This window comes from Carassius gibelio, chromosome B7 (assembly GCF_023724105.1).
Source record: "Carassius gibelio isolate Cgi1373 ecotype wild population from Czech Republic chromosome B7, carGib1.2-hapl.c, whole genome shotgun sequence".
NCBI lineage: Eukaryota > Metazoa > Chordata > Actinopteri > Cypriniformes > Cyprinidae > Carassius > Carassius gibelio.
The window spans coordinates 25,344,649-25,371,754 of NC_068402.1; the positions used below are offsets into that span (position 1 = coordinate 25,344,649).

At 36.9% G+C, this 27,106-nt stretch overlaps 1 protein-coding gene across 3 annotated transcripts; it reads left to right on the top strand.

Annotated features, from left to right (window-relative positions):
* Nucleotides 1-2,479: 2,479 nt before the first annotated feature.
* LOC127961328 (leucine-rich repeat-containing protein 4C-like) lies at nt 2,480-26,630 on the top strand. Of its 3 annotated transcripts, none has more exons than XM_052560399.1 (3): nt 2,480-3,472; nt 5,417-5,520; nt 23,232-26,630. In XM_052560399.1, exon 3 carries the CDS (start codon nt 23,282-23,284, stop codon nt 25,175-25,177), a length of 1,896 nt encoding a protein of 631 aa, XP_052416359.1. In that variant the 5' UTR covers nt 2,480-3,472; nt 5,417-5,520; nt 23,232-23,281; the 3' UTR covers nt 25,178-26,630. The 3 variants fall into 3 exon arrangements, with proteins under 3 accessions (XP_052416359.1, XP_052416360.1, XP_052416361.1); XM_052560400.1 differs by having other exon boundaries at nt 5,417-5,478; XM_052560401.1 differs by lacking the exon at nt 5,417-5,520.
* Nucleotides 26,631-27,106: the final 476 nt, after the last annotated feature.

Here is a 27,106-nt window from a genome sequence, read left to right on the forward strand (position 1 = left end):
AGAATGTTAATATTTTATTACTAATTTGTTCCAGTTATTATGTTAATTAGTCCTACATTTTAAAACAGTGTTCTGAAGTGAAGTTTAAACTAAAACAAAGTAAACCGTAACTGAATACTAACAGGTCTTTTCAAAATAATTGGTGAAAATCCATTAATTTATGACACACAGTAATTGTAACATTAGGTATGAACTACGTTAGGAAAAGTTAACAGTTCTTGGAGTTGAGTTAAATCACAAATAAAGGCAGAGAAATATTGAATCTACAAATAAGGCTGGAGAATGGGTATGCTTTTAAATTTAATTTTAGTTTTCATCTGTGATTTTGATCTGTGTCTTTGACCTTGTTCTAAGCCGACACGCTGTGTCTCAGTTTACAGAGTGTATCTCTGTTTGGTTGCATCATGGAAAAGGGGAATGGAGTTCTGGGAGATTACCTGCATGAAAAAGTTACCACTCACCACTAGTTTTATGCTGAAATACTAAATGTACTAGAGATATACAGTATCCCAATGATGCAAGGTTTTTCACCCGTGTACAAACTCACAGGATCACATAATATACATCTATTTATATGAGATTGAGGTGTTTTAAATTTTTTGAGTGATCGTATTATGCTTTTTCTGTTTACATTATTGCAGCTGCAGTCCCTCCAAGTTAGTTATTGTTGAGTGCTTTACTCTAAACCGTAATGGTGATAAAAAGAGTGCTATCAGTAACTCTCCTTTGATTAGATCACAGAGTAGTGGAATAGGGTGAACAGTATATTGCACTGATTAAACTGAAGGGTGATCTAATGGACCGTGTCTCTGCTGTTACAATTTAACATAAAGTGATCAATGCAAAAAGACAGTTTTTGGTAGATTTGCAAACAAGCTTTCACAGTCTATCAAGTTTATATGATAACACTTCCCTCCTAACAATAAGTGTATCGAAAAAAATATTAATATTATTTTAATATAATAATCATTTAATTTTGGTTCATAGGTGATAAGTTTGGAGTGTTTACTGGTAATTTGGTCTAGATGATTGATCGGTTGGACTAACAGGACTGACATTGAATTGGTCTGATAGACTCTATCAGACCAGGTTAATGTCAGCCCTGATAGTCCAATTGATCAATCATCTAGACAAGTGAATTACCATAAATGAGCGACTTGCTCAAAGTCACACCAGTTTCCATCATAAACCGCATTTCCAGAAGGGGTGACACAAATGAGCTTTAGCACTGCTATACAATTAAGCTATTAAAGCATATTAGGAAATATCCAGGCTCTAACTTGTATGACATGATACCTCATAATAGCATGATGAATAATGATCATCAGAACAATTATACAGAGTGTCCCACTTTGTATTCTTTCTAGGAGGTTATGATTAAGAGCATTCACATTAGTGAATTTTCCAGAGATCTATGAGATGTTGAAGTTTGATCTTATAAATTATTAATTTAAGAAATGTTAAAGAACTTTTGCATGCAGCTTCATCAAAGGCGTTCATTTGCCTAGTTACTTTCAATTACTTTGTCATTTCGTAATATATATCACACTTTATGACAACTTAATTATTTTGTATTCTAAATTAATAAGCTGTTTGTGAAAGAACAGTTTTAGTTAATGTGCATTCCACAAATAAATAATTGTGATTTTCAGTCAATATGGATTCATTTTGCACATTTATTGGTTGTTGCCATGCAGAGCTTTAGTAGAAAATTAAATCCAAGGGGCCTTTTCTTCCACTGGGCTTTTAGCTTTATAGAAAGAGTATGTGCAAGGAACTAAATCTTAGAAAATTAAATAAAAAGTGTTTCAAATTTGATTTACAGATTTGCTAATAATTATTTAACTTTTTACATTTGGGGTGGGGGGGGGGTATTGCTGAAAACCACATTTGAAACATTAGAAAAATATATACTATAATTATTACTTATATAGGCCTATGTATTATATATATATATATATATATGTATGTTTATGTATATGTATATATATGTATGTATATATATATATATATATATATATATATATATATATATATATATATATATATATGTATATGTATATATATATGTATATGTATATATATATATATATATATATATATATATATATATATATATATATATATATATATATATATATATATGTATGTATGTATGTATATAAGGTTCTTTATTAAAGGAACAATAATGCTTTCCTACATGTAAAATGTAGTGTTATCCTGCCGATGGTTGGCAGAGAACAGAAATACCGAGAGGGCGATGCATGCCGGTAGGTGGCAATCCCACATCAATTTGTGCCAATAAAGAAGAAAATAATAATTACAGAAAAAACCCACACATATTAATAAATGCAAGTTTAAATAAAGATATCATGCTGCTCTTTTTATCATGAGTAACTAAAGACTGCGATCGCCCACACACACACACACACACACACACACACACACACACACACAACGATGTGCATCATTCAGCAACAGATGCGTTTCAAACGCGCAGTGCCGGGTTTAATATATCATCCGTCAATCGCTGCAAATATCCCCTTCTCCTCAGCCACATTTTCACAGATGGTGACTCTTTCCGTGCGTTTACACTTTCTATTTACTTTTTTTGACGAAACAAAGAGCTGGCCGGCGCAACGGCGATTTGTAAGCAATACGAAAAAAGCAGAAACCTGCAGCGCCAAACAAACGTCGCTTTAAATGATCCTGGACTGAGCTGAGATGAGATTCACGAAGGGAACCTATTAAGTTTTCTACGCTGACATTAAACGGCAGAATCAGCCAGAAGCTCCCTTAGCAACGCGAGTTAAATCGTTATTCCTGGATGAACTGACGGTTCAAGTTTGAGGAGGCTCTGCAGTGGGCATCGCTCACGAGAAATGATGAAGGCGAGAGGAAGGAGTGCGCACTCAAGGAGGCTGTGAGGTGATACTGTAACACATTCAACAGCGTTCGGCGGAGTCAGCACGTTGTGTTACATCGATGGACTGCGGTGGTGGATGAGGGCAAGATCTGAGGAGCATGGGACCAGTACGCGTTGAACAACTGCGGTGTGTGGCAGTGGTTTTAAAGGGCACTTCTCGATCTAACTGAAACCTACCAAGTTCCAATTCTACTGGATTTTACCCAAAGGGAGGCTATTCAAAACCCATGTGGTTTAGACATTTCCTTCCCGGATTTGGATACTATCCTTATTTTATGTGTCCAGCAAAACGTCAACGGTGGTAGATTTATTCCCTATTTCTCTACAGATTTTTTTAGAAGGTTTGTTCTCTTCCAGCCCCCCTCCCCCTTTTTTGCACCTGCTTTGCTTTGTCAAAGCTCACCGAGCGCTTTAGAGCGCGCTGCTCTTACTTGCATCTCCGAACATCGTGCATGGATTCTACATGCACTGGGGGTTTGTGAGGGCTGCAGTGATGCTCCCATTTACTGATATCACCTCAAAGCTCGCATTTCCTGACAGAAATGGGTAAGGAACCATAGCCTAATCTAACCGGTTTGTTCAAATCTATTTGAAAGCGAACCTATTTTCATTTTAAGTTGACACTGAATGGATGCATCTCATCTTTTGAACGTGTTCCCATCTATCTATCTATCTATCTATCTATCTATCTATCTATCTATCTATCTATCTATCTATCTATCTATCTATCTATCTATCTATCTATCTATCTATCTATGCTGCAGAGGGCTATGATTTGCTTTATTTCTGTGGCTGTGATGTGGTAGATTTGGGGATATTTATTCAGCTGTCTTATGCTTTCTGTTGCTCTACTTACCATTACTTTTGCTAGAATATGGCGTTGGGTCATTCATATTCTGTTCACATGTGCATTGCTATGCTCTAAAGAGACAAGGGGAAAGAGGCAGTGTATCCATGATGGTCGACACAACTGTTTCTCATTGCCTCTAATAGACCCTAGTGACTTTTGAGGCTTCCTGAATACCGCATAAGTAAATGTTATTAGTTAACATATTGCATCATAACCATCTTATTATTAATTTGTGGTTGGAATAAAAAACACAGGACGTTCCAGGAAGGCTGGCAGCTCACACTGGTGCTAATCTGCATTTAACATTCAACCCTCACAAGGCTTCAGAACTTCACTTGGGTAGAGAGGTGCTGTAATGGACACTATAAGCAAGTCTGATTCATTGGAAAAGCCTCTGTGCCATGTATTGGTTTTTGAGAGAGCTTACGTAATTTTTGATGGATGATTCATGGATTCGTGGGTTGTTGCTTCACCAGTGGACTGAGGATTGAGGAGCTGTCTTTTTTGGGAAGGTGCTGAAAACCATTACTGTTTATGGTAGAAAAGAACATTATGAGAAGGTTAATAAAATGGGCTGATATAATTATCAGATTATTGCATTATATACTTGTCAGTGTAAGTATTGTTTAAAAAGTCCAATCAAATGAGACTAAAATGCACCAATTCTTGTTTTTCGTTTTATTGGATGTCCTTAATGCATAATTTCCTTCAAGCATTCTTAAGCTTCTAAATGAAACAGTTACATAGCAACAACAATATCTGACAAGTTAATGCTTGCAGATATAATAAATATTCTCTCTGTGTCAGATAAATATACTAAATGGGCTTTAACTTTCCCTTTCACTGCAAATAATCCATGACAGATGTTCTGAGCATTTTCAGTCCACTGTGGACCATAATCATCTTAGCCAGCTTAAATGAAAGAATCAAATAGCTCAATTACAGTATTTTAGAGAAAATTAATTCTCTTAAATTAAATGTGTGATTAAAATCACATATCCATTGAGGTCACAATAAAAAAATAAAATTAAAAAAAAAACATTAAAGTTATCTGCAATTTGCAAGAATTCTACAGTTCTACTGTTTCCAGTAAAGTATCTCCACATTTCTGTAGTGGAAAGATTCTTTATCTTTCTCTCTTTTCTAAGATTGTGACCTGATATTAATTCTTGGGCTGGACATCCCTTATCCCGAAGCTCTTATTTGATTGTTAATATGTCAGAAGCATTTCAAAGAAACAAGGTTCAACGTGTAATGCAGGCACTGGTGTGCTGTCATGAAGATGAGTGTTAATGTATTGAATGTGTCTGCTGAGCCAAAAAAATGCCGGATACCATTCAGTTCCCCTAAGGCAAGGAGGAGCCAGTAAACGAGAGCATTTAGCCAATATCACACACATTAACCTCCGTAATATCTGCTATTTAGAGAAAAATGAAGCAGTTGAAATGCTCCTGCCCAGCCTGATGCTTCATAAAGAACATCTCTAATGTGGGCTATGCAAAATGTAAAAAGTTTCATGACATAGATTAAAAGGATTGTATGGACTAGCTTCTTCATCGTTAGATGCAAAATATATGCTAAAAATGGGGAGGATTGGGCTGTGACAAAATTATAAAATTTTATCATTTTTTTTCTTTCAGTGCTGGAGTGTTAATGCAGCGAGGCCAAATGAATGACCGCACCACTGGTGTACTGTTCTCAGGTCAGAGGAAGTGCTGTTAGACAAGATATAATCCAGCCAGCGGTGAGCGCTGCTTCTGCCAAACACACAGCCACACTGGCTTTCTCTTTAAAAATTGTGTTTTATTAATCGTGCCTTGTGCCTATTACTCTGTCCCAGCAGAATTTAAAGTAACAATAGTACAATTATGGAATAAAGTAGGATAAATGTCTGACTTCCTCCTTAGTTAAAATGTTTGACCTTTGGATCATTACTGCAGAATCAATAGCACTTGTTAGATGCATTCATGCTTATGTCAGCCATTGTGAAATGGCAACAACCAACATTCAATTCTATTTGTGGATATTGATGAAATCTATCTGTTGTTTTTGAAGACAACATCATCTACACTATACAGCCCAAATACCATACTAGCAATGATACACTATAAAAAATTATGTAAAAATTCATGTTTTTCATATCTTATTAAATCTTTTTTCAAATTTTAATCAGTTTGTTTCGTTCATTAGTACTGCCAAAAAATGAAAGAATAATTATGCTAAAAAAAAATACTGGACACCAGACTACAAGGCAGAAGCTTGTAAAGCTTTGTTTATCCTGTAACTTTTAACAATCCTCATATCTGATCTAGTACCCAGGATGACTGAGCTTTGAAGAAACTCTCTTGTTTTAATGCATTTTATTCAGGCTTTATGTTTACGTTTAATAAAGTCTCCAGTGGGAGATTCTTGCTGATGATAATTCTGAAATCACCAAAGGCTGTTGCTGGGTCATGTGACCTCTGTGAATGCCTGCTCACATTACTCTTCTATGAATTCGTACCGGAACGAAGATACCGTGGTTTATTACCTGCAGTATGTTGGTTGTCACAGTAGATCTCCCTTAACAATTTAGACTGCACTGAGGTGAATGTGCTCCTGGAATGGCCTAACCCGGTTTCCTTGCTCATTGCCTATTTGCCTGCCAAGTAATATTGGGGTCATGGGTTCAAATCCCACTGGGAGCCATTGTAAAATTCATCAAGCATATATGTAATGAGCTACCCTGCATAGTGACACAATCGAACAATTAGATCCATCCAAAATGGCTTATTTTATAGACCCGTGAAGCTGTGAAAACTGATATGTAAGTCCACCCTATTGATGTTTTTTGCACAAACCCATTTTAGATCCTTCATGGTCTCTTTTATTTTGTGATTTCATGTGCAGTGAATCAGTTGTTGAGGGAGATATCAGTGTATGATTTATAATTAGTCTGTGGTCGTTGCATGAAGCAGATTGCCTAATGTGAATTACGTAAGAAAAAGATGTAGGTCTTGGGGAACAGGATGCAGCTCAAATGGCTCCAGATAAATGACGGCGCAAACATGCAGCACTGGTTTTAGTTCTGCAGCAGATGTCTAATGCTATACACGGCCTTTCTGACAGACATTTGGTGCACTGGAGAGGAGCCAGGGTGTTGCACAAATGCATAGGAAAGGAGAGGTTAGAGTTCACGCATTTTAAATCTATGGAGATAGATCCTTTGAGCAGCTTATTAAACAAACCTCTTATTTCAGTGAAAATGAAAATTGACTTCCATGCCCCCAGGCCTCCGATAACTGTAATAAATGTCTGTGTATTTGAAATACTCAGGCTTTGCAGCTCAGCCAGAGCCCGGTATAGAGATTGTGCTGTCACACAATAGCAACAGCCTCCGTGTTGATTGTTAATTCAGAAATCCTATGTCAACACTATATCCTACAGATGAGCCAAATGGCATAAATTGTACTGTTCAGTGAGATTAGTCAGTGGAGACAGAGAAGGAGGTGTTCTCAGCTCAGCTCAGCTTATAAATATCACTTTGCCTTGATTGCACTGTATGTTTGTCATCATCGCCATGGAAGGCACAGTACAAATCTGGGTTTCTCATTATATTGGAACCCCTTTTCAAATAGCCACCTTCCCCTCCCCAAGAGGATGTCTTCTCCCACTATCAGCATATTCCGGATATGGGAGAGGAACTTGAAGGCAGTTGGCGTTTTCAAGCCTTTCAGATCAGTTGGCCTGGATTCACAAAAAGAAGTGTGTCAAAGAGATCCGTGTCTTTGAGGCTGATAAATCACAGACTTCCTAGAATACATACTGGGTCCAGGGTCGAAGCTTGTTCCACAATAAAAACATATGCCAACCAACAGACTCTCCTAATATGATGGCAGAGGTGGATACTGATCGAAACAGCTTGACATGCCGGCAGACGCATACTGACACATACTGCTATCCATGAGAAAGTGTCTGGACAGGATGGTTGAGCAGCAAATGCTGCAAAATCTAAAAACATTTACTCTTGTCTTGATGCTTTTGGTTTAGGTGATCATATTGCCATTTATTCAATAATGCATAAATTGTGTGTTTGTCTGTTGTTTTATCTTATCATATTATTCCATCATTCTGGCGTTCTCTCATACTATTGTCCCATCACTGTATTTGTCCTTTTAGGCCTAGAAATCTTCAAACCCTGTTTCAAATGTTTTTGACAAACTTTTCTAATTAAAAAATTGCAGTCATAATTTCAATGAGTTTTAATTTATTGTGAGTCTGCTTCCTTATGTTCAAATTTATACTGCAATTCTATATCCTGTATGCTACCTCAGTTCTACTCTAAAGGGAGATTGATTGTTCTGATCACTAGAAATTACTTTCTTGTTCACACCAGATTCTTATTACATCTCATATGATGTTGCTAAAAAATAACAGTATTTTGTTTATTTGCTGTAATGAAATGTTTATGCGGTTTAAGGTTTAAAAAAACACATTATTTTCCCGTACTGTAAATTATTGTTTCTGCTCTATGCCCCATTTCTGAAACACGTTTTTTACAAAGCTCATCATTCTGAAAAGCTGCTCTGATTGGCCAGCTATCCAGTGCATTATGATTGGGCGAATGCCTCAAGCGTGTGACAGACTCTAGTCTTTGCAGCTTTATGGATCTTATCTATTAACAAACAGCTTGTAACACTCTGAAGAGAAAGGAAGTCTTGAGATCACATCATATGACTAAGTAAACTGCATGTGTTTTGGCACAAGAGTAGAGAACAATTTGCACAATAACTAAATAGCTTGCTAATCAAAACTGATGAGTTGATTCTCAGTGCAGCTGTCAAAATTCTCACAACTTCTAATCATTATTTAATTGTGTTAGTCATCACATGCAGAATGATCCAAACATCAAAGTTTGTCAGGCAGTCATTTATATTCTAGGACCTGGAATATTTTCTGTTTACATGTAACACATTGCTGCAAAAATAAATTTACTGTATACATACAAATGTGTACAATACAGTATTGACTGTTTCCTTGAAAACTTCTACTGTTGAAATCTACTTGTGATGTACAATACAGTTGCATTATAGATATAATGCAGAATATAGTAGAATATAGTCTTATATATAAAAAAGTGTTGTTTCTCATTCAATTAGAGAATAGAAAGAAGAGCCAAAGTGACTGAGAAAAACTAATATAGATTGCAGTTGACGTGGTCATAAGCTTCAGATTTCACTCATCAGTTCAGAGTTTACAGGCAGATCTTTTTCATAGTTGTTCTCCTAGAGAATTCTTGTATCAAAATTGATTTCATCCTAAACCACTTCATTTGGTTTCTGTTGGAGATTCTACCAACTATCCAAATATTCCAGTTGTTTTATGATACTGGAATACTGAACGAATTGAGGTAATGTGCTGGCCTCCTCGGAGAGCCACTCAGGGTCTTGAAGCACACTGGATTTATGTGTGCCGGCATGCTTGCAGCTGAGTGCTTCAATTTGCCAGGCTTCATGCAGAGTCAATACTAATGACGGAGGAGACTATACGGCCACAGTCAGATTATAGCTTGGAGGCCCTCAGCTGCTCCTATTGTCATCTCAAGCAGGGAAAGTAATGGTTACCACTGTTTGACTCCCCTGTTCTCTCCTGCATTGTCTGTGGTGTGCAGTCATTAAGGTTAATGACTAGGTGGAAATATTTGTTTTGAACAGTGAAAAACATAGCTCACAGGAACATGTAGGTGTGCTGAATGAGATTTGGGGCAGTGTGTTGCCTTCACACCATTCTTCTCCCCAGAAGCTGGATGTTGGGTTGCTGTAGCACGTTCCCCTCACTGAGTGCATGCAGCAGAAGCTCACCTTGTAATTCATGTTTTTTGTATGTGACAGCACTGTGTTGGTGTGATAGATCCCTCGGCAGAGGCGGCGCTTCAGCCACATCTCATTCCCGCAAATGGATGCAGGTGTCCAGCTGGATAATCCCTTTGCTGACAGCAGTGCAAACAAATGAAGGCCTTCCATACGTCGCTAAATTAATCAAGTAGATTGTCATCAGCAACCACCCTTCTCATTTGAAGACTTAAATACAGGCTTCGCTTCATCCACCGCGAGTCAATATAAGAAGCGTCAACCGGTATATGTCCTACTTTTCAGAGAGCAACAGTGGTAGGTATGATAATGACAACGGCTAGCATCTTGGTAACAGGGCCTTTATCGATATTGAGCATGGTGGTTGATCAGTAGAACAGTCTCCCTTGTATTTATCGACCATGGAGGACCACTTAACTGCGTGAAACTGGCCACTTCCACACACTAAGGCATGTCAGTGCATTAGAGGAGCAAAGGCTCTTTGAGTGGATTGGCTGTGTAATGCAATCTGTATGCATGGGATGAGCACCATGCTAGCTGTGGCTCCTTCATTTGTGCCCAACCAGGAGGGTCAGGCAGTTGTTGTCTTTTTCTTCACTCTTCTTGGGTGCTCTATTTTTGCCTTCCTCAATCGTCAAGTTTAATTTAAGCAGAATCACAAACTAAGACACTAAGTTCTCATGGCAACACTGAATCTGCCACATCTGTAGTATCTGTACAGTGACATGCATCACCAACGATTGATTCTTTTGAATGCCTTGTGTACATTCATACAATCTAAGAAATGCATTTTTGGAATCTTCTGCTAAAACAATTTCTGTTTTAGACAAAGATTTTGTGTTTAATTACTACACGTGGTAACTTAGCTAATGAATAATGAATGTGGCTCTGCACTGTATGTGCTCTGCCTTTTAATGCACCACTATCACTCTTTGCCTCAGTCTCCTGACTCTCTCTATTCTGCTCTGTCTTCCTCTGTCTCTTGAGTTCAGTTTAAGAGGCAGACAAAATGGATATATCTTCACATTAGTTTGACAGGAAAAAAAGGATATATTGAAAGGAAGGTGAAGCAAAGCTAATGACTCTTTCTGATTGTGGGCAGAATAACATAGACTCATTAGTAAACCTCATTCAAGTGATTTTTTTGTTGCACCATCAAAACATCACTCTTGTATTTGAAACACACTGCTGGTCCAACATTTAGGGTCAGTTTGATTTTTTAAAACGTTCTGTCTCCTTTGTTCACCAAGGTTGCATTTATGTGATCAAAATTAAAGTACAAAACAGTAATATTATGAAATAGGCCTATTACCATAAATTAAAATTGAATTTCAATATATTTTAAAAATGTAATTTATTTCTGTAATTGCAAGAATTTTCAGCAGCCATTACTCCTGTATTACTGTCACATGATCCTTCAGAAACCGTTCTAACATGCTTAAGAAACATTTCTCATTATTATCAGTGTTTAAATGAGAAACTTCCAACAAAGTCTTTACTATCATCTTTTTATAAATCTAATGCACACATGCTGAATAAAATATACATTTCTTTCCAAAAAAAATAAATAAATGGAAGTGTAGATTCAATTAAAATGTGTAGATTCAGAAAAAGTTAACACATGACAATTCTGTCATGGTTTACAAATTAATTTATCTTACATTTTATTTTCTGTTTTGTGTGCGAAATAATCAGGCTGTATCATAAACCAGGCTGTATGATTTTCTTTCTTCTACAAAACAAAAAATATAAATATATTTTGAAAGTCAAAATAACACTAGACCCCAATAACATTCATTGTATGGATCAAGTGAGACATGTTTTGTAATAAAAAATTAAAAAATACAGTTGAACTGTCCCTTTAAGCTGATATTCACTGAAAATCTTTCCCTCTACCACAACACTCAAATCCCTCACTCATTTAAATATTCAAAGGTTTCTGCCTCAAGAACCATTACAATTCATTTGTATAAATGTTACTCGAGTGACGTTTCCTTTATGAAATGCCCTAGACAGAAGGAGTGAACGTGTTGAAGCTTAGCCATAATGACAGTTATGTTTTGTGACTCTCAAGATCTTTCAAAGTGTTTACATGTCCACAGAGATGGTATAGAGGGATGGAAATGGGCTACACATAGAAATATTGTGCCAATGTTTTTTTTTTTTTTGGGGGGGGGTTGTGAGAGAGAGAGAGAGAGATACAGCCAGATAAACAGTGTGATTTGAGCTAAAGAAGTAAAACTTAGTACCATTATTGTGAGATGTTAGTTCAGTTTTTGGAGCTTTCTCCATTCAGGGAGATAGTACTGTAGCTGTACTTAGATGCCTATTGCCCACACCGAAAATAGCTGTCCCGGGGCATCACCAACTTGCCTTAAAGTGACACTGAATATGAGCGGTACCTTGCACAAATGGAGGTGTAGGACCTCAGATGTTTACATAACGTAGTGTGCCATGCAGCATTGTAAATTCCCATTCCGTTTGATGTGAGATGAAAACAGTCATGCTGTATACTCTTGACAGTATCTCTTTCTCGTTGCCAGAGCAATGTATTATGGACTGGCTGCGCAGTAGATTTAACAGGAAACAATGACAAGCACTTCAAAGTGGAATTGAACTTGGTTGATCTCAGCCATTATTAAAACACCCATTTCGAAGATACAGACCATAAAAACTGTAAACAACAGTATCAATTTGCTTTTGCAATTGCTTAGTAGTGACTGTAGAAGCTCTAATGCAAAGCCATGAATTATTCCTAAGCAAGCTGTCTGTGTGAGAGAAAGGGATACAGAAAGAAGTAGACAGACAAAGAGAGAGAGTAAGAGTAAGCTCTGACTCACAACTGCTGTGCAACAGCCTGGACACAATGTGGGGTCCAGTCGGTGAATTAAAATCACAGCAACTTGAAAGAGGAAAGCCTGCATTCACTGCAGCAAAACATGGCACTGTTCTCTGAAAAAACCATGATGCATAGTGTGCTTCACTCTTTCTGCCCTTTTTTCCTTAAATCATACTAGCGTCAAACAGGGACCACAGCAGAGCAGAGCTGCTTAGACATTTTAGCCTTTCTTTTAGATGTTTTTATTTTATTTATTTTTTTGGATTTAAAGCTTTGCCTTTGTACTATGGGGTTAGGAGGAAAGTAATTCAATCAACAATTACTTTATGACTTTAGCATAAAATACTACATATCTTTAGCATGTTTAATAGAAGATATTAAGCGCTACATATGTAACTATGCCTACAACATTTTTTTCCTTAGAGTAAAGAATGAACATTTACAAGTCATATCAGTACATGCAGCTCAGAATACATGACTCTTGCTAATTTGGGCCAATTTAAATTAATTTGGTTAAATGTTTTTTAAAGTTAATTTCTAGCCAGAAAGCTATTAAACATAAGCTTAGTTGAGCCTTTATATGCTACTGTACATATGTATCTTCACTGAGAAGGGTATTAGTACTACAGGTACTACAGTTATAGAGAAAGGCAGTTATCCTTTCAGCCCAAGAATCTGGGATAAGCTTCAGCATCCCTGCGACCCTACACAGGAAAAGGGATTTGGAGAATGGTTGGATGCATTATACTGGTATTATCGCTGGTTTGACATTGGGTGCTGTGAGGTAATATTTCTGTGCAGTTACCTACACAATAACGTAAGCATTTCGATTTACTGATTTATTTAACAAAAATTTTAATGAAACTGAAAAATACATTTTAATAATGTAAAAACTTCACAATCATCGGGAAGAAGGAGGGCGGGAACCGGCAGACATTCAAATAAATACATTAATTACAAAATAAATACAAAACAGCGTGACAGCCCCTGTTGTGCACAAATAAAAACCAAACACAAAGTAAAGCTCAGGCCTGGTCCACTCACTTCCTTCACTGTCGTCTCTCCTCTTTTGTATCCTTCCAATCTCCTCCGTGGGACTCGAGACCGGTGAGTGTCGCAGGTGTCGCTGATTTCCAATCACTCCACAGGCCTCGCTCCGTTCCCATGGCTCTCGGCCCGCCCCACTCGTCACATAAATGTACACAATTAAAGGATTAGTTCAGCTATGAAATATGTTCAATGGTGTGTCTGAGAGAATAGAGTACCTATGGAAAAATAGCTTCATTGGGTCCTTCACAGAAACAAGTGAGCATATGCATTATCTAAAACAACAAAGAAAACAATCATATGCAAAATTGCTGATTTTCCTAATTGTCAATATTTAGTGATAGCCTCAGTATAGGACATTTTCCTTCACTTTAACAAAAATGTATCATTGTTTGTTACCACGGCAACCACTTACGATTTGCCACTGGATATGTTTCTTGTATGTAAAAAGCACCTGTACACATGAGATACAGCAAGATTGCAGAAAGAGTGTGCCACATACCGTTTAAGATGATAATACAGTATTTAAGACTATTCTTTTCATTTATATATTGATATATGAACCATCAAAGCAGTCTCACACTATGTATACAATGTATGAATGAATGAATTATGAATGAATTTTTTATTAAAATGTAAGAAACAAGGACCACTTGTTTGGGGTTAAGGTATAAGACTCAGGTCAACAGTGTAATTATAGATGTAATTACAGAAATGAATTACATGCAATATACTGTAAAAAAAATGTATTTACACAATATGTACATTGTACCAAATGATTCATTTAAACGTACAATTTAAAAGTACATAGTAGTTAAGTCCTAATATAATATAAAATGGGACTAATTTTTCTGATTTCATTTTTTTATTATTAAAAATGGATTGGCTGCATAACAATTAGGGTAATAATGTGATTTTTTTAATGTGTTTTATACAAAAATACTTTTTTTGTTTTGTTTTATACATTTCAGTGCAAAAACTTTTTAAAATTAATAAATAAAAAATAAAAAGATTAATAATATAAGATTCTCATTGTACAGCATGTTGTGCATATGGGCATAGTGTGAGGTCCAGAATACTGCAGGTACATGTTGAAAGGTGACTCTTGATTTTACATTTCATATTTCATGAGGTACAGTCCCTGTGATTCTGGATTCGTTTATATTGCATTCAGGGGTCAGTGCAGTGCGCTTTTAAAGACTGCTGTCTGCTGTGTTTTAGCATGGTCAGCACTCTGCCTGCCTGATTTTCAATTTGAACACTGAAGTAAACTGAAGGGGCCAGGACCAGGAGTTATCGCTCTGCTTGCATAGTCTGGAAGAAGAGTGTCTTGTGCTCTGTCACTACAAATATCACAAGTACTTTGACTTAACCACGGGGGGAAACAGCAGGGGGAATAAAGTTTAACGAACCGGGTGTTAGTGTAATAATGAATTCTTTTCTCAACCTTTCTTTAGACTTTTATTTTTTTTATATATATTTGTGTTTTACTCATAGACAGTTAAGTTGTGAACAGCTCACAAAAAAAAATCACAATGAGAATATGCAAGATCCTTATTCCTCCAGCTGTGTATATCCACCAAGGCCAGCTCCTGCCAAGTCACTCTTTGTCTAGTAATTGTATTCTTACTCCACAACTTAGCCCATTACAATATGGATTTTCTCCCAGGGATGTGGTTGGAGAGCAACATACAAGTTGTTCAAACACTTCTGCTCTGATAGATTATCTGCTAGGGCCTGTTGTGATGAAGGGTCTAATGTTATATGGGAAAATCTTATAAGGTCCTAATGTTCCCACGTAGTGTTCAGAAAAGCTACAAAGAAATGTTCGGTGCTGCAGAGACATCAGTTTGTCGAGAACTGCTTTAAGTAACTGTGTTAACTGGCGCAACTGTGCTACGTGCTTTAGTTTCATGACCAATGGCGTTATGGTTTCAGTGCAAAAAAATATCAATAACCAGCTTTTTTCACTATCCTGCTGCAGTACTGTGGGATGTGGTTTTGGCAGTCCTGACAGTTTAAAAGTGCACCAATATTTTTGCTAACAAGGCCCTCACGACATCAGGAACATGGGGGTGCACCATCCCACAGCCAATGAATTACCCCCACTGCTCCTGCCTCTGCCTGAGTTTTGCAGTCACATGCTTAATACAACACTGCGTCGTCTATTCTCCAGCAAATGCAAATAGCTTTCTGCAGGACAGTACATGCCATATCTCATGGTTAAATGATTACAGTCAATATTTAAGGCCATCGCAAGACCATAAAACTGACTATCGGCATGAGGTCCTCTAATGATTTAGTAACTGGCCATAAATATAGACAGTGGATTTGATTTAAGTCAATATCTGTAACTCATCTATAACTTGAGTTTCCCTGTAGTATTGCACAGCTGAATGTTGTTCATTAGAGAATGCAAGTTCTCTTTATGCTGTGAATATAAATAGGTGACTAAATTAACTGTGGAAGGTCATAATTTCCCAAGTGAGGGTTGCTAACATGCTTACAAGTAATGATTGCAATTTCATTTTCTTGATTTAATAGGCCAGAGGAAAAATAATTAAATTGCCAGTGGTTCTCTGTGTGTTTGTGCCTGTGTTTATCTTCACAGATTCAAACTCTTGAAAGTTGGAGCTCTCGACTGAAGGCCCAAGGGTATCTGGGCTGAGCTAATGATAATTCTGAGGTAGTTTCTTTAACAAGTTCATCAGCTTGATACTATTAGTAGAGATATTAAAAGTGGCAAGACTAATGGGATGTTCAAATATCAATAGTAATTACATGAACCTATTATTAAAGACTAGGCAATATTAGATGAATGTTAGCAGGATACCATAAGGAAATCCCAGTACTAACTAGAGTTGTACTCGAGACCACCTGAACTGAGACCAGGTCAAGACCCAAACCAGACCAGAATCCTTAAATTCATCTGAAAGATCCACATTTACGGCCTAAATGATGTCTTGAAAAAATATATAATTTTCTTTTTTTTTACTACAATTATAACTGTGTAAACAATGTTATGAGATTAATGTTTTAAATATAATATTCTGAATATAGAAATATTTAAATAAAATGTTTAATTTAAATAAATGTTAATATATAATTGTGAAAAAAGTTGATGGAAAAATAAGTGACATTAAATAATATCAAACTAAAAACGACAGAATGTGCAGCAAATCAATTAATGAGCAAGTCGTGGAATAATTTATTCAACTTCTTTGTTCAAAGAAGCTGATTCATTCAGTAACAGAACACTGCTTGTCACACTGTGTCTTGCTTGGAAATAAACAACAGTTTGTTGCTGCAAAAACCTTTTAAAAATTGTGTCTAAAATGTAAGTCACTTAATATTAGCTTCTCGTTTACTGAATGTTTGTGTAAAATCAATATCACGTTTGCAATCATGCTGATATTTGCAAAAAGAGTTCTCTTGCTCTTGTGATATTACCCAATTACATCATATTAGAATATAAAATGCTTGTTCTCATACAAATACTTTTTATGAACATTATTAATAGTCAGACGATTAATCGTGATGAATCTAATCCGATTTTTTACATAATGTATGTGTGTCTACGGTGTATATTTATTATGCATATATAAATACAAACACATGCATGTATATATTTAATATATATATAATAAAATATAAGAATATGAATATACAAATGTATAAACACGTAAGCCTAAATATTATACTGTATATATATATATATATATATATATATATATATATATATATATATATATATATATATATATATATTCTCTGTATGTTTATATTTATATATACATAATAAATATACCCCGTACACATACATATATAATGTAAACAGATACTTTTATTTTGGATGTGGTTAATCACGATTAATCATTTGACAGAACTAATTAATAATATTTTTTGTGACTAAAGAACAGCCACAAACAAAACAACAATAACAAAAGAAATCAAATTACAAATAAGTGCATATATTTATTTACAGTATGTTGATTGCATTTAAAGCAGTAAGTTTTAGATCCAATCACATTAATAATGTTAACAAATGAATCCGACAATGCACTGGCAATTTAGTGATTATCCCTGCAGCTGTGGTCTTGACAGGTTTTGAAAGAAAATCCCAAATCCTCTTAAACTGCGTATACACTACACAATTTAAAGTGGTCATCGGATGCTACATGTACTTTTACAAGCTGTTTGAACTGAAATATGTGTTGGCAATGTGTGTAAACAACCACCCTATAATGGTAAAAATCCACCCAGTGTTTTTTCTTTTTCTTTTTTCTTCTACTAAAATTTTTACCCCTTTCTCAAATCGTGCCGGTCTCAAATGCCTGTCTTTGTGATGTCACACAGACAGGCCCCTCCCATGATAGTTTGATTGACAGTAGCATTTCAGCAGAGACTGGACTGGTGTTTTACCTCAGACCTGCCCTGAGTGAGCTGTCATCAGTCTACCATTGTTTCAGTGCCGGAGCAGATGTAGACAAGAATGTCTCCGAAGCTATTGAGGTGTTCTGTTGTTGGATGTAATAATGAACATAGTAGTCGTCATTTACTCCCGACATCTGAGGTGCTGAAGATGCAGTGGATTAATTTGTTTTTGAAGGGAATGCACCCCCAATCTACCTAAATGTGTCTATGTTAACGTAAATCATTCATGATCCAGATTCACCAACAGATATAAGGTTTATTAATGAATCTTTGCAAATCTTTGCCTTTTCTAATAATGTGCTAATTAGGGAGTTTCACGATGAATGCGGCTATTAAACAGTCCCTCTGAGAGCGGCTCGGAAAAGGGGGCTATATATCGGTCCTGTCTGTGACTCAGAGCCTTGCAGTATGAAATGCATTATGACTGAAAATGACACCAGCTACAACATACAGCCAATGAGAGAGCAGGATACAGGACAAAGTATATTTCTGTTTCTCTTTTTTTTCTTTTTTTTTGCTGCAATTCAGCACAGAAATTCTGGACCGCGAGTTTCTTATAGCGCATGCCTTTGGTAAACAAGACAGTCTGGGGTTCTTCCAATAGTGAAATATTGTGTAATGTGTAACCCTTGGCTGCCAGTCCGTCATGTAATGTGCAAACCAGAGCAGCTTTATGAATAGACATATAGTATTAGACAGTCAAGACCAAACCCAAAATGGCCCCTGAGATCAAGACCGAGATGTGAGTACTGCAACATCAATACTAACATTATAAAGTTTAGGCTTTAGGCATTTTTGGTGGAAAACATTAGATCCATGGATCATCTCCCTGCAGCCTGATCCACCCACACAGCCTGAGAAGAGTGAGGGGGGGAAAAAGAGTGATTACGGCCATTTCATCTGATTATTCATCAGTGTCATTATGATAATGGAGGCAGCATAAGTTATTTTGGCACAATCCAGTGATTATGGCGATTATACCTGGCCATAGATGCTTCAGTCTAAATGACTTGACAGGCTAAGACTCCTACTGGATGCACAGAGGAAGCTGAGGAAGATCTATGTGGGAGTAATTTGCATTACTCCCTCGTTTTGTATCTATTTTCTCTGGCTAAACTGCTTGAAAGGCCCTTCTAAGAGGCAAGCAAGATATTGATTTTTTACTTGTTTAAACACACCGGTAGGATAGGGCTTCGATCAATTGAAAGATGTGCATCACTCTCCTTAGAATATACTGACATTCAGATGCTGAATTGAATTGCATTGTACACCTTGTTGTTTAATGCAGTAAAGGATTTTTTAATGAGCTGGAGCATTGCAATAATTTTAAAGAGCATGAAATAAATTGCAGAATCAGATCATACTTTTCCCAGTTACTTTGAAATCATACTACAACTAAGTTTTATCCCATTGTTTAATGTCACTGTCTACTCAAGGTGAACATGACATGTACTTATTGTGCACTTCAGTCTTTGTGAATTTAAATGGAGGACTGCCATTTGTAAAGTCTCTACTTTGGCTTCAACACAGTCTACCCATTTAAGTAAAGACCTTGGCAGGCATCCCATAAGCAAAATCCATTCTGTAAGCCATTGTTTCCAGGTCCTGAGGAGCCAACATAGTGTCTCCTGAGAACTCACTTTAGTGTTGTTTGGTTTGTCTTTTTATACTTCTACGGCAGATAAGCAGAGCACACTCCAGAACATTGTACTGTGTATTTACATTTCTTTACATAAAATTTAGATTGAATTAATAACTGCTTCTTTAATTTTATGTTGCCTCTAACCCCAGCAATGAAAATGCTAAAAGGAATTTATGCACATAGCATTTACCTTAGCTAAAAGCATTAAATATTTCACACACATTTTATTAGGTGTCTAGTGTAAGATGTTTACCGCTTTGTACTCAAAACACAGCCATGACTTGACTGCATTTGGATGTATATTCCTCTATAACACTAAATCGATCATTGTCCTTGTGGAGATCCTTGGTGTCCTAAAAGAAGGAAACAGAGATTTACCGAGATAACAAACAGAGTAGCACAGTGTACTGAAAGATTGCTTCCAAGGATAAGCTATAAGATTCTGTGAATATTAATTGGCTGATTGGCTACAAAATACATAACCCTGCCATGGAAAAAGATTGGATATTCATCCAGATCATCATGAGCTCTTTTTATTGATTTTTTAAATATTTATTTTGTAATCTGGGGATAAACAACATAAAATGATAATGAGCAATAGTGCAATAGAGTGCAGTTGGTATAATGACTTTAATTAGTGTCCCTCCTAGTGTCCTTTTTGAGCTGTTAAAAAACGTCTTCTCTCTGATGTCTTAGCATTTTAAAGAGCTATCAGACTGACTTTGAAGTAAATTGCAGAAAATGACTGAGAACAAGTTATAGCCACCAGTAAACTTACAGCTGTGCTTTTTGATCGCAAATGAGCTTAGACTGTAGCACTCATGTGAACATAATGTTTGAGCACAAGATATTTTGAATAGGATGTCTATTTGAGATGATATTAAAATAAATTTGTTTAAATGCTGGGGGGTGGCATTTCAACAGCTCTCTGAAGGAGGTTAATGTTTATTCGATTTTTATACTAATTTCCCTTTATTTTATTAATCTTCTACCTTGTAAAGAAGCCTATTTAAAATTGTTTACTCAAAAAAATCTGTTTCATCAACTTCATCCATGTCTTTATTTTGTGTCTGTGTTATGTGTTAAAGCTTTATCTGTGGAGCACTAAAGTAATTAATTTGATTGGTGTAAGAGACCTCAAGGAATATGCAGGCTTTGGAAAGTGTACTGCGGGGGAAAATTCAGTCAAAAAGCATTAGATTAGTGCTTTACTTTCAAGATTCATCATCATCAACAAAGAACAAGTACAAGCCTTGTACTGTATATGCGTTTGAATAATATGGAATTGTTTATGATCATTAAAATGTTGGGAGGCCACTTTATATTAAGTGGCCTTAACTACTATGTACTTTTAAATGAATCATTTGGTACAGTGCACTTTGTGTTCATATATGTTTTAACATTGTGCTTATATTAAAAAAAAAAAAAAAATACCTGCATGTATTTACATCTGTAGTTAATTTATGTAATTACTGTACATTTATAATTAAACTGTTGACCCATCTCTTACACCTTAATCCTACCCATCCCAACAATTATCATCAAATTATTTAGAATTTTCACTGCAGCATATTTATATCTTAATTATAATAACCATAAAAGCACTGCCATAGGTACATATTAGTACTTAAAAAAATAATTTACCCCTAAATTGTACATATTACTTCCTACAGTGTACATATTAGTACCATTTTAAAGGGCGCTCTATGTCCCCAGTGACCGTTTTGTATCTTGAGTGTATAATGAGGCCTTTGCATAATCAGACAGAAAGGGACTGGTTTAAAATATGTCAGACACATGAGTTTGAATGCGACAATTGTGAAAAGAGTGTGTCAGAAAATTTAGTACCTGCCTAAAACTTGCTGTTTTATACTTGTTCTATACTAGGTTTTATGCAGTTGATGTGAGCTAATCACTCAATCAATACCTGAGAGATTAGCTTGCTACCTCTGTAAATTCCATGGTTATTTTTGGTAATGAAAAAGAGGCTCCTGCCAGGACATGCCCTGATTACCTCACGCATCCCATTAAATGTGCGTCCATTGGAAGTTCTCTCAGCTTCTCACAGTAAGGTGTCAATTACGCTGCTGTTAACTAACATTCATTGCCTACTAGTGAGATTAACATCTCACTGTGACTAAATCAATCTGAGTCCTCACTTTTAACAATTTTATAAGATGATCAGCAGCACAGATGCACAGTGAGACCATCCGAGACGTTTAAATAGGATATTACAGACAAGAGAGATGGATAATTCTAATTGAATCATTATTTTTTTTCTAAGGAGACTGGGATATTTAAACTTGATCATCACTGACAAAGTATGTAATATTTTTCAGTCTGGATTCAGACTGCTTCTAACAACAGACTAATCTAATACTGACAAAAGTCAAGTTCACAATCATCTGCAGCATTTATTTACTGTATATCAACCAGCATGCAACCCACTCATGCACTGAGGTTGATGTTTTTATTGGTGTCATGCATCTTCAGTTCACAGCGCCTGTTGCCATACTGATCTGTCTCATATTTATTTCATTTCTATGTTGAGAGATTATGAGAGAAATTATAACATAGCTCGCTTGATATCAAAAATAAAAGCATTTCTATGTATTTCAAGATACTCAGTTGCTTCACTTCTTAATACACAGAAATTCAATTTTGCTTGTCAAAACGAGTTTCAGAGGTCCTGAATTTCTGTCTCCTTTTATTTCCCTCTCATTATTTATAACAATACGGATTATAGTAACCTATTTGCAAACAGCATAGGTAATAATACATCTTATTTTTCATAAGAACACTTGAGCAGGTAATGAGAGCAGAGACTGGCAGGGTGAAGGGATTTTAAATATAGTGTGTGATGTAGCAGTGGGACATTTCTTGTGGGTTTTGATATTCGGTTGCTCTGTATCTTCATAGCATGTGCAAGCACATAGAGTTGAATATACAAGCCAAGTACACACCCTTATCTGCTAGATATGCCCAGTGATGGACCTGTCTGCACCTTAATCCATCCCTCCGACAGCTTGCTGTGACAGGATTTCCATACATATCATTTTAGTGCATAGCATAAATGATTAAGGGGACTTTAGGGAATTTCACACTAGGCACTTGATAATATTTTAATGAAACAAATGTTCAAAAAATATTGCTTTTAAGAATTACAGTAACATCACACATACATTTCCTTTACTGGGTGTGGCTAGTTTTTCTTTTGAATTATTTTATTTTTATTTTTTTCACTGTGTTAATTGTAGAAAGTCTTGAAAGTGGGGATAAAAAATTGTTGATCAGAGTGAACTCGTTGACTAAGTTCAGATCTGCTATTACATACAGTACAGTGCAAAAACAAATCAAGAAATTGCATCTTGAATGTATTGTATTGTGTGTGCTTCTCTGTGGTAATGATGCTCCATTCATCAATCACATCAGTGCATGTGCACTGCCTAAACAACAATCCTTGTTTTCATCAGAATATCAGAAATGTACATTCATTTCCATTTGACAGAAGAATGTTCTTCTTGATAAATAGCAGAACATCAGTGGAATTTGATGTTCTGTTTGACTGCCATCATGTTATACACTGACAAATCAACATGACATACTATGCTAACAGATTTATTTTCCTCTTTCCTCTTTTTCAGATTGCCCATAAATGTTCGGGGAGAGAAACTCAGCGGGCATTAAATTATGAATGTTGAACAAGATGACCTCTTACCATCAGCGCCAGATGTTGAGAGGTCCTAGATGGAAAGGGGCTTGGTTTGACCCCTTGTTTCTTCTGCTTCTAGCCCTGCAGTTGCTTGTTGTCGCTGGACTGGTACGAGCCCAAACCTGTCCTTCTGTATGTTCCTGCAGTAATCAGTTTAGTAAGGTCATCTGCACACGCAGAGGGCTAAAGGATGTCCCTGATGGCATTTCCACCAATACACGGTATCTAAACCTTCAGGACAATCAGATCCAGGTCATCAAAGTAGACAGTTTCAAGCATCTGCGACACCTTGAAATTCTTCAGCTCAGCAGAAACCACATCCGTAACATTGAGATTGGCGCCTTCAATGGGCTGACCAGCCTTAACACTCTGGAACTTTTTGACAATCGCCTCACGACCATCCCAAATGGCGCCTTTGAGTATCTATCAAAACTGAAAGAGCTGTGGCTTAGGAATAACCCTATTGAGAGCATACCGTCTGATGCCTTCAGTCGCTTGCCCTCCCTGCGGCGGTTGGACTTGGGAGAGCTGAAGCGTCTCTCCTACATTTCCAGTGGAGCATTTCAGGGCTTGAGTAATCTTCGATACCTGAATCTGGGCATGTGTAACCTCAAAGAGGTTCCCAATATTCAGCCCTTGATTCGTTTGGATGAGCTGGAGATGTCCGGGAACCAACTCACTGTCATTCAGCCCAGTTCTTTTAAGGGTCTCGTCCATCTTCAGAAGCTGTGGATGATGCACGCCCAAGTCCAAACCATAGAGCGGAACTCTTTCGACGACCTGCACTCTTTACGAGAGCTCAACCTGGCTCACAACAACCTTACCTTTTTGCCCCATGATTTCTTTATGCCTTTGCACCACCTGCAGCGAGTACATCTGCACCACAATCCCTGGAACTGCAACTGTGATATTCTTTGGCTGAGCTGGTGGCTGAAAGAGACTGTACCAACAAACACAAGCTGCTGCGCCCGCTGCAATTCCCCTCCGAGCCTCAAGGGGCGGTACATCGGTGAGCTGGACCAGAGCTACTTTCAGTGCTACGCACCCGTTATCGTCGAGCCACCTGCCGACCTCAATTTGACTGAAGGAATGGCGGCAGAGCTCAAATGTCGGACGAATTCAGTGACCTCGGTCAGCTGGCTAACACCAAATGGCTCCATCATAACACATGGGGCGCTAAAGATGCGCATCTCCGTCCAAAACGACGGAACGTTAAGCTTCACCAACGTCACCATCCAGGACACAGGAACCTATACTTGCATTGTAAGCAACATGCTAGGCAACATTTCGGCCTCTGCTGTTCTCAATGTGACATCCGTTGACAACAGCGGCGTTAGTTACTTTACTACGGTCACTGTAGAGACAATTGAAACCGTTATCGATGGGGAGAGCAGGACACCAGTGCAGCCATCTTTTGGCTGGGCGTCCTCTTCGACCACAAGGGGAACACCTATTGCCACCGAGAGAGCGTACACCATTCCTGTGACTGATATAGACATTGATGGCGCTCTCAATGGTTTGGAGGAGGTGATGAAAACCACCAAGATCATCATTGGCTGCTTTGTGGCAATCACACTCATGGCGGCCGTCATGCTAATAATATTCTACAAGATGCGCAAGCAGCATCACCACCAGGATCATGATGGGCCGATCCGCACCATCGAGAACATCAACGTACACGAGGATCTTACGAGGGTTCCGGCCTTGGGGAGTCACCTGACTCTCTCACCCCTGGAGCATGAGCATTACAACCACTATAACTCCTACAAAACTTCTTATAACCATGTGTCTGCTCTCAGCTCGCTGCATAGTTCAGTTCATGAACCTTTAATAATCCAAGCCAGCTCAAAGGATAATGTGCAGGAGACGCAAATTTGACCATGTCGGACGAACCAAACTCTACTAATGCTGTTTAAATTTTGGTTCGGACGCGCTGTCGTAATGAAGATGACAGTGTGCATTAAGACATTCAGCAATGTCAGTGAGAGCCAGGGTGTATAATTATTTTAACAAGTGTCTTTACAGATCTTATTTATTTAAAGATATGTGAAGTGACTGAATCATGAAATCATTTTCTTTCTTTTTTTCTTTTTCATTTTGAGAACTGGGGAAATGAATGGTTTACTTTTCATTTGTTGGTAGAATTAAGGTCAGCTGCCATGATTATAAGAGCAATGAGACAAGAGTTGTGTTTTTGTTTTTTAGTTGTGGCATATTACATCCCTTCACACCAATGTGTTTTCGTTTTTTTTTGAGACACTGGAAACAAGAACTGGCCACTGAAAAAAGCAGACTTTAAAACGCATGGAGCACTTAGATATGAATGGTGGGGCTGATGGATGGGGTGACTCTAGAGAGGTGTATAAATGGTTACGTTTCCTCATGAAAAATCCTATTACTGAACAAAAAAAGAGAACGCTTTCATTGTCAGGGCCTGGATTATTCTGCAAATGCAGCTTGTGAGATATTACATATTTCTAGTATTTATAGAAGCCAGTGTTCGGAGCACACATCAATTAACTTCAGTTCAGAAAACAGGTTTGCATAATTGCCTTGAATTACAGCCCTTAAGTCAAGATAGTGTCTAAAAGCTGGCACTGGAAATTCAGCATTTCAGGTTCAGCATTTTTTTTTTTTCACAAAATATATTTATAACTGTAAATGCCAACAACCTATGAATATAAAAATGAATTCTATATACCAGTGAACATCAGGCTATTACAATTACAGCCCCAATGCCACATGTGTGTGGGATATAATAGTATGTTAACCAAATGCAAGATATGAAATAACTCTTGAGTGGCTGAGGACAAGGCAAAATGATTTCTAAGATCGTCTGTTGTGCGAGTTTCAGACAAAAATGCCTATGAGGAACTAAAAAATAGCCTGCTAATGTTACTATGGAAACCAATGACCTACTGAAAAAAAACCACACTGGACACAATCAGAGCGCAGCCCAGTGCTTAAAACATTTTTTTTTTTTTTTTTTTTTTTTATAATTGCATTATTTTCAATAGAGCTTATTTGTAAACCACTTGTTTTTACTGTGTATGTGTTCTTTTATATGTTTGTGTTATATCTGCCATATACCATATAGTTATTCTTTTACCATTGTCTATAGAATTGTATGTTCTGTTTTGTATTTTGAAATCACTTTTCAATGTAATGGAATGGTTTGACTCACCTAACATGAGTGTGTGAATGTATCGTGTGTCCATATGTGCAAAGTTGTATGTTTGTACGCTCTGCCATGAAACTCTGTTTTTCACCAGTTTGTGTATTGCTTTCTCAAAATGTTTCTCAGCATAAAAGCTGATGTGTGATGTCTCTCTCCCCCTTTTAATCATTTTGGACGGCATGATAAGAAGATGTGATACTGGTCTCACCAGTCAACTGCTGAAGTAAACCTAATAGGTTCATTTGTCAAAGGCATCAGAACGGTACATGAAGTATATACCTCTAATTCATCACATGAGTTGACAAGTTTCATTTTAAATAGATGTGTTTGCCAGCAGGGAATTCATCACACAACATTGTGTATGTAAGGTTTTAATCTCACATTTTAGCAGTGAATTAACAGAATCATCTACTGAATGTGACAAGAAAACATATTTCATCTTACATGATTCTTTTTGGATTTAATTTTACATTTTCATTTTTTGGTGGCCCCAGATGTTTCCTTTTACCCTCATTGCCGTTTATATATGGAAGATGAATTATTATCAAATGATGAACTTGCTTCCCAGAATAGGTGTTTTTTTTTTTTATTATTATTCATTAATTTTTGTATTGAATTAAAAAAAATGC